At 38.4% G+C, this 9,353-nt stretch overlaps 1 protein-coding gene across 1 annotated transcript; it reads right to left on the minus strand.

Moving 5' to 3' along the window:
* Positions 1 to 2,571: 2,571 nt before the first annotated feature.
* On the minus strand, positions 2,572 to 9,353 carry LOC101047611 (olfactory receptor 4F6). The gene is made up of 2 exons (XM_003935773.3): positions 9,319 to 9,353; positions 2,572 to 3,770 (listed from the first exon to the last, which is right to left on the minus strand). The coding sequence occupies exon 2, from the start codon at positions 3,735 to 3,737 to the stop codon at positions 2,799 to 2,801; it is 939 nt and encodes a 312-aa protein (XP_003935822.1). The 5' UTR covers positions 3,738 to 3,770; positions 9,319 to 9,353; the 3' UTR covers positions 2,572 to 2,798.

Below are 9,353 nucleotides of genomic sequence, written 5' to 3' on the forward strand. Positions count from 1 at the left end.
CTAGAGATTTAAAACAGGAACATCAGTTCTGAAGTCATAAGACTAGGAAGCTCAAAAAGAGAGGCCAAGAATTCCATCTGTATAGAAGGAAATAGTAACTGAATCAAGAAAGATAGAGAGAGAGAACATGGAGCGATCATGACACAGCTTGCCTTTACAATCCAACCATGATGGGATGGATTTGAAATAAACCCCAGGGAAAATCTATATGCCAAGAAAATCTATACCCCAATCATATCCCCAAGAAAAATCTGTTATATATTCAGAAATTATAGCAAACCATCATCAATCCCGTAGATAACTTTGGGGAGCTTAAGTAGAAAGAATGCAGATGACCTATGTAACATGTAAAAAGTCACTTGTTTTATCAAGATCAAATAATAAACCATGAGCAAATTTAACAACGCTAGTGGTGCTGTGTGGATATTATGTATTCCCTAATTTCATGTGTTTAGATCTTTTCATCTTTTGGATATTCTTTTAAAAAATACGGAACCCATGTGTAACTATAATAAAAAATTTCAGACAAACTCAAATTGAGGGACATTCTACAAAATATCTGACCAATATTCCTTGAAGCTGTGACACCATGAAAAGCAAGGTAAGACTGAGAAATTGTCGGAAATCTCAGAGGATATTTTAAAAAAACATTAAAAATAAAAGAGACATAATGTATTGTGACATCCAGGATTGGATTCTGAAACATAAGACATTAATGAAAAAAATCGGTGAAATTTGAATAAAATCTAGAGTTTAGTTCGTAGTATTATACCAGCAATAATTTCTCAGTTTTGGAAACTGTACCATGGAAATGTAAGGTAATAATATTAGGGGAAACAGAAACTTGGTAAGGGGCATATGGTCACTGTCAGACTAGCTCTGTAACTTTTCTGTAATAGTAAAGTTATTCCAAAATAAAAACCTTATTTTAAAACAACCCAAAGGATTAGAAAAAGAAATGTAAATTAGGACTGAATAGATTAGGTGAAAATTATGTCGGAGCATTTGTTGAAACTCTATTTGACAGTCACTCAAGATACAAGGTGAGTATCTTATGTAAGGGAAACAGTAACAGTCCAGTGGAATACCAGATTTATCAACTAAGGAAATGTGATCTAAAAGGACAGAAAACAGCAGAAGACCAGGAGCCTGTCAGCCTGGGTTCTAGGTTCTAGATTTGGATCTTTCATATTTTATCATTTTGGGCTAATTATTTTCTTTTCTAGTAGCTGAGAGTTTCTAAAATGAAGAAGGACTGAAATTATTTATAATTTAAAGTTCAAACACGCTACGATCCTACTAAGTAACTGCATGTGCTTTCAGTGCCAACATATCTGTCTATACTCTGTATGATGCAGGAGTTGGGGATCTGCCAACTTTTTCTTTTTAGCTTTTCCTTGCTTGGACTCACCATTAGGGATACTAAAGGGAAGTTGCAAGACTGGATATGGAAAGAGGGACTTGCTTCTTCCTGTTTGCCCTCTCTCTGCTTGCTGTGCCTATCAGCATTACCCAAACACACTCATCAACCCAGCAACTTTGGTTGTTTTCCAAAGCAGCAGCTGAATCCAGTTAGTTTTTACAATGCTACAGGAGCTCTGCTCATCACACTCTCCTCAGGAACACCTGCGCCAGCCAGAGATGCCTCTTCCTCAAGGCTGTGTTCCAAACCATAGGCCCTCCTCTGAGCCCAGAGACACTAGCGCCAGCCAGGCAGCATCCGCCCCACTCAGGTATTTGAGTTTCACCTCCGCAGGGTCTTCCTTAGTAGTTCTAACCTCTTTCCTTTATTTCCTCTTTTCTAGGAGTGAAAGCTGTTTCTTACAAATGCTACATTTTTTATCTTGAAGTTCATTTTTTTTTCCAAACAACTAGTTAACAACTGTCAAAATTACAAAGTTGCAGCTTTAAGATCTAACTGGCTTTTATTAGTGATTCTTTAATTGGGCAATATTTCAGTCGATCAAATAGAACAAGTGTTCCCCATTTGCTAAGCAGAAGAGCTTGGCCTTGTAGGCAGAAATAGGCTGAAGAAAACAGAATCAGAGACAAAAAATGGATTGGCCTTTTCAAAGATACTTCCCTTATAAACTTAAAACAGAAGGGATTTTCATATTTTATTGACTCAGGCTACCTGTAACATGGGTTTTGAGGGGTGGGTTTTAAAAAAGGCTCATTTTGAAGTTCAGTTGGATCATGTGGCACTTAGCACAGTGACTCTATTCTGGTTTGCCCGCTGTATCAGTTCGTTCTACACTGCTATAAAGAAATACCCATGACTGGATAATTTATAAAGGAAAGATATTTAATTGACTCACAGTTCTGCATGGCTGGTGAGGCCTCAGGAAACTTATAATCATGGTGGAAGGCAAAAGGGAAGCAAACATTTCCTTCAGGAGGCGGCAGGAAGGAGTAAACGCAAGCAGGGGAAACCCCAGTAGCTTATAAAACCATCAGATCTCGTAAGACTCACTCACTATCACGAGAACAGCAAGGGGGAAACCAGGTTGTTCCCATAATCCAATCACTTCCCATCAGTTTCTTCCCTTAACACAGGGGTTAGTTCTTGCCTATATAGAGTAAGATGTTGGTGAGATAAAGTAGCCACACTCTTTAATTTTTATATCTCTTATATAAGTAGTCAAGAGATTGGTATCAAGATTAAATTTGGGGAAAAAAAGACAACACAACAAATATTAGTAGAAGGTGATATTCGAGTTAAATTAACCATAGCTTACTTAGCACATATCTGTCTAAAATCCAATTATAATTTGCCTTTTTGTAGATTCTAAATACATTTAAGAGACTTTACTATAATTCACCAATTGAGAACATAGTCTTCTCATTGCCACCTTCATCTCTTTATTCCTAAAAGTATAGATGACTGGATTCAAAACAGGAGTGATAACTGCATCAAAGATGGCAAGAAATTTATCCAGATGTGATGTGGGAAATGGAAAAATATAGAAAAAGAATAATGGCCCAAAGAACAAAATCACCACAATGACATGAGCTGACAGTGTAGAGAGAGCCTTGAATATACCACCTGAAGATTTTTTCTGAACAGTCACCGAAATAAAGATGTAAGACATTATGAGAATTAAAAAGGAAGCCAGAGAAATAAATCCACTATTGGCAGTAACCATGAATCCCAATGTATAGGTCTCTATGCAAGCCAGTTTGATAAATCGAGGAAAATCACAAAAGAAACTATCTAATTTATTAGGGCCACAGAAAGGCAGGTCTACAACAAAAGCCAACTGAATCACTGAGTGAATAATACCTATAATCCAGGAAATGACTAAAAACAAAATGCACCTTTGTGGGCTCATGATGGTCAGGTAGTGGAGAGGCTTACATATAGCCACATATCGGTCAAAAGCCATGGCTATGAGCAGCACCATCTCTGTGCCCCCTGCTGAGTGGATAAAGAAGATCTGAGCTACACAGCCCCAAAAAGAGATGGTTTTGTGCTTCCTGAAAAGGTCATAAATCATCTTGGGAGCTATGGAGGAGCAAAATACCAAATCGATGATGGAAAGGTTGGCCAGCAGGAAGTACACAGGGGTCTGTAAATGAGGGTCAGAGGTCACAGTCAGCACCACAAGCAGGTTTCCCATCAGGCTTGACACATAGAACACTGAGGAAAAGAGGAAGAGGAGGAGCTGGATCTTCCACGAATCAGACAGTCCCAGGAAAACAAACTCAGAGACAGCAGAGTGATTGGCTTCATCCATTGCCTCTGTCAGCTATGATAACTTTCATGCTACCTGAAAGAGGAGAGTAAGGAGAAACTTTGATTTAGGACAAAAAGCACTGATGTTGGCAAAATCACAAGTAACTGAAATGTTGTCAGAAAACTAGACAAGGGCTGATATATGCATTTGGAAACAATTTCGGTTACAGAGCAACTCATATTCCTCTATCGTATATTTTGTCACCAAAAAAATTCATTGCACAGAATAAGAACTCATTTACTTACTTTAATGGATTTTGGGAAGATAACGTGAGTTATCCAGAAGAAGAAAAGAACTATAGGAGTACAGGATGCCAGATCATGGCACTCACCATGAGTGTTAGAAAAAGTGATGCAATTATGGGTATTGTTAAGGAGATTCTGACTAAGAGAGATATTTTCTAAGGGAGGAAAGAAAGTGAGACATTAAAAAAGGCAACCAGACTGAAAGTGATGAGGTGTAAACCTTAAGTAAGGGGAACAATGTGGGTAAACCCCTGTATAGGTACCGAGGAATGAGAGCTAAGCAGAACCCTGGCACAGTTAGGGCTTGAAGAATGTCTCACCTTATAGTGTTACTACTCAGCTATTTCCTTTTACATAGTCCTTTACATAATCATATATTAGTTTATAGAAATAGGGCTTGAAGAATCCCTTTATATAATCCTCTATATATAATAGTTGATAGTATGAGTGCCTAAAGAATATTTCCCTACATATATACCTATAATTATATCTTAGTTCATAATCAGAGGAATGCCTAGAGTGGACACAGTACGGAGCATGAATTAAGGAATAAGCAGCTTATAATTGGAGGAATGCCTAGAGCACAGTGCAGAGCATGATTTAAGGGAAAAACAGTTATACCAGGACAAGAATCCATGGCCCAGGTGGCAGCGTTCAGTATCGTAAAGATACCTGCTGTGTGGCAGGCTTGGGGCAAGAGCCACTCCTCCTGATATAGGAGTTGTAGGACCTTGCTCCAGTTCCCGTGGAAGGCTGCCCTCAGAACAGCAAGCCGCCTTGGTGACTGTGAACTTTACCAGCTCTTGCTGCTGTGCTGCTTGAAAGCATCTTCCCATAGAACCCATAGGAAGCTGCCAGAAGGTGGCGGTAACCTTGACAGCTCTGTCACTGCTATGTGACTTAAAGCAACCTCCTATAAATCTTCTTAGAAGTAGTTTGCCCATAGATAGAAGTATTGCACACTGCACCCTCTTCACTGTGCACGGCCCACCTTCAAGCCTCAGTGACTGAATGGGGTTGGACCCCTTACTGCACACAGCCCTTGCCTTCACGGGAATGGGCCCCTTGCTGTGCACCATCCACCTCCTGGCCTAGGTGACCTAATGGGGGTGGACCCCATGTTTTATTGCTCATGACCCTATCACTATCCTTAAAGATGATTTCACTCACCGCTCTGCCCCCTAACCTATACACAATAAACACTCATGCTTCTGGACATTTGGGGTCTCGCCTGACTCCACTGATTGGTGGCGTGGTCCCCCGAGCCCAGCTGCATTTTCTTTGTACTTCTGTGTCCTGTCTCTTTATTTCTCAGATCCTGCGCCTCAGCACAGCATAAGGCTCACCCCACGACCCTGTGAGGCCCTCAGCCCTACAGAACAAGAAAGAGTAAAAATGTCAGAAAATTTAGAAATTTTCTTTCTACTTTAAAGTCTGCCTGTTAAAGTCTCTGTGTACCTTTAAATGAGATATTTAACCTCATTCATAATAAACACATGCTAAAATAGCAAGGTACCAGTTGTTTCATCCATCTGGCAGATACGTAAACATTTGAGAAAAGTCAGAGCTTGGTAGGAAATGGAAAAATAGGCTGACTCATAACTGGTGGTGAGAACCTAAACTGAGAAAACATCTGCCAATTTGGAAATACCTTCTGAAATTTTAAGTCATCATATACTTTGACTCAGTTCTACATTTGGGGTAGGGAGGGGAACTCCTGAATATACCTATGTGTGCATATGAACTAAGTGAACAAAGAAATAGCATTCATTTGCTATTTTTGCTAAACCATTGTTCTAAGAGCAAAATCTTGACAATAACTTCAATGCATAGAATAAGAAGCCAGTTGAAAGATTATCTTAGGTCATTTCCGTGCAATACTATGCAGCCATTGATAATACTGAGGTAGATCTAAATGTACTTAGGATAGAGGAGAGGTTGTCAGTTGCCTGCACTATATCATTTCATCTGGGCTTAAAAATAAAATCAGTCAAATAAAATAAAAAGTAGATAGACAATGTCTAAATTGATACACAAAAGCCTGTTAATAATGATCTCCAAGGGCTGGGACTGAGAAAGTAATGAAGGAAGAGGGAAATTTTATGTTTCACTTTGTGCTCTTACTATCTTACATTTTTTCAGTGAGCACATATCAATTTTAATCTTACAATAAGGTAAACATTTTCAGAAAATAACACAAGTAGTGTCTTCAGAGCATCCAAAGATATTATCAAAATGTAACTCTCAAATTAAGAATCAAAGCTACTCCCAAAATATTCACTAACTGTTACTTCACTGCTCCCTACACCTTATACTCTAAGCTATACTATTTTTTTTTGCTAGACATGTTCCCAAAAGGCATTTACTCTTCACACACACACATGTATGCATGCACTTCAGCTCATGTCTTCACTCAGCATTCTTCAATTGGCCTACCTGCCCTTGTACTCATTACATCTAATTCTTCCTATTTTCGTCAGTACCCACTCTGTCTAATTCCTTTCTCAATGAAGTCCTCTTTACATTAAATGAAAACAAATTTTGTTTATATTGTGGTAACCAAACTGAAAATCTTCATACTAATAGTGTTCTAAGAGTGATCTAACAAAGAACACTATGGAATTTCCCATCATTGTAAATCATGTTTCTTCAACATGTCTTCAAATTATCCTTTTTAGACTTTTGAATGATAATAGTATAAATAGCATTTACATTTATAAAGGGCAACTCAGCTTGGAATAAATTAAGTTTCTTTCACAGTGATTATCATCAGCAACCTTCCCACTAAAGCAATTTATTTAAGTGAATGTTTAAATTCTAAATTGCTCCCCTAGAAACTGTAAGTTACTCTGTCACTGTCTCCAATTTCCACTCACTCCTAAAATCTTTTTAATTTTTTTAATTGCATTTTAAGTTTGGGAGTACATGTGAAGAACATGCAAGATTGTTGCATAGGTACACACATGGCAGTGTGGTTTTCTGCCTTCCATCCCCTCGCCTGTATCTGTCATTTCTCCCCATGCTATCTCTTCCCACCTCCCCACCCCCATCCCTCCCCCATTTCCACCAACGGACCCCAGTGTGTAGTGCTCCCCTCCCTGTGTCCATGTGTTCTCATTGTTCAACACCCGCCTATGAGTGAGAACATGCAGTGTTTGATTTTCTGCTCTTGTGTCAGTTTGCTGAGAATGATGGTTTCCAGGTTCATCCATGTCCCTACAAAGGACGTGAACTCATCGTTTTTGATGGCTGCATAATATTCCATGGTGTATATGTACCACATTTTCCCTATCCAGTCTATCATCGTTGGGCATTTGGGTTGGTTCCAGGTCTTTGCTATTGTAAACAGTGCTGCAATTAACATTCGTGTGCACGTGTCCTTATAGTAGAATGATTTATAATCCTTTGGCTATATACCCAGTAATGGGATTGCTGGGTCAAATGGGATTTCTATTTTTAGGTCAACATGACCAAAATGCCAAAAGCAATGGCAACAAAAGCCAAAATAGACAAATGTGACCTAATGAAACTCCACAGCTTCTGCATGGCAAAAGAAACAGTCAGTAGAGTGAATCAGCAACCAACAGAATGGGAAAAAATTTTTGCAGTCTGCCCATCTGACAAGGGGCTGATATCCAGAATTTACAAAGAACTAAAACAGATCTACAAGAAAAAAACAAACAAGCCCATTCAAAAATGGGTGAAGGATAAGAACAGATACTTTACAAAAGAAGACATACAGGAGGCCAACAAACATACGAAAAAATTCTCATCACTGGTCATTAGAGAAATGCAAATCAAAACCACATTGAGATACCATCTCACACCAGTTAGAATGGCGATCATTAAAAAATCGGGAAACAACAGATGCTGGAGAGGATGTGGAGAAATAGGAACACTTTTACACTGTTGGTGGGAATGTAAATTAATTTAACTACTGTGGAAGACAGTGTGGCGATTCCTCAAAAACCTTTTTAATTTTTACATAAGACTTTTGTTTGATCCTTAAAACAATACTTTTTGATTTTTATATTTAAGGTTAGCAAAGATTTATATTCGATAATTCCTAGTGTTGCTAAAAATTTGGAAAACAGGTTTGTCCACTCATTGTTGGCACTACTTTTCTCTGGCCAGTCTTTCATGTCCTATCTCTCTATAAAGCTTAAAGTCTTGAGGTACCACACTTTGTATTAGTCCCCATTGAAAGTGTTTTTTAAACAGGGTTGAATAGTGTTTAAATCTGATCTTGTTCATAAAGACAGAGTTGAGCTCTCCACTTAGTTCACTCCTACAAAAGGAAAATACATTATTAGTTGTGATAAGCAACTAAATCTCAGTCTGCCTTTGTAGTGTTCTGAATCTCATAATTGTGTTTAACACAGACCACATACCTCTGCCTACACTCCTACCACAAAGCCTAGAATGTAAGAAAAGAAAAATATTTCAGAGATCCCTACTGATCAACTTACTCTCTCCTCTGCTCAGTTTGCTCATTCCTGTGCTGACCAACATAAATAGGAAATGAATTGAAGTCATGAGCTTATCACCAATCCAAATAAGGATGATAATTCTAGGGTTTTTCTTTCTTTCTTTTTTTTTTTTTTAAGTAGATCAATGTTTGAAATCACTCAGATAAAGATGGATAGAAAGAGCTCAGGATAACACTCAAAGTATGAGAAAGATGGACAGGAATGGACACTGGAGCTTCAGGCTCCCAAAATTGTTATTACTGCTATCAACAATACAGCAAGCCTCATAGAAGTCAATTGTTACTTCCTGAATGAAACTTTGTTAGTGATTGTAAAATTCTTTCATTTTAGAGTTGAGAAAGCCAAGGAGCAAGGAGAGTAAACGACTCTGCTAAAGCTACAGAACAAATTGGTGGCAAATCCAGAATGTGTTTGACTTTTGGCTTCCTCAATCCAGGTTATTTCCACTACATCGTGTTTCTTCTGCTGTGATTATCTTTGTACGCTGTCTGTGGTTCAGGAAACTATAACATACCCAAACTAGTTTCTTTAGCATTGTCTAAAATGCTTCACATTTTACTTGCACTGGACTCAAATCTTCCACTCTGACTTTATTCTTTGCACACAACACATCTGTGCAAATGTCACTGGAATAAGCTTTCCAATACTGAACATGAAATCATGACTTGACTCCACTCATTCTGTTGCCTTCTATATTTTGGTTGTTAGTTACTCTGCTACAATTTTCCTGTTGAATAACAGTTAATTCATCACTCCTGCTTGATTAAATTATCCCTCTCACTGCTCTGTGTGTTTCCACTTAAAGTTCTGATCTCTACCAGTCCAGTTTCTATCCATCTAACCTACCTGAACTAGCGTTGAAACAGAGGATCACAAAGTGC

Source organism: Saimiri boliviensis, chromosome 2, assembly GCF_048565385.1.
Source record: "Saimiri boliviensis isolate mSaiBol1 chromosome 2, mSaiBol1.pri, whole genome shotgun sequence".
NCBI classification, from domain to species: Eukaryota; Metazoa; Chordata; class Mammalia; order Primates; family Cebidae; genus Saimiri; species Saimiri boliviensis.

What these genes read in the sequence shown, in the direction of transcription:
- LOC101047611 (XM_003935773.3), bottom strand. Translation starts at nt 3,737, where the DNA reads ATGGATGAAGCCAATCACTCTGCTGTCTCTGAGTTTGTTTTCCTGGGA.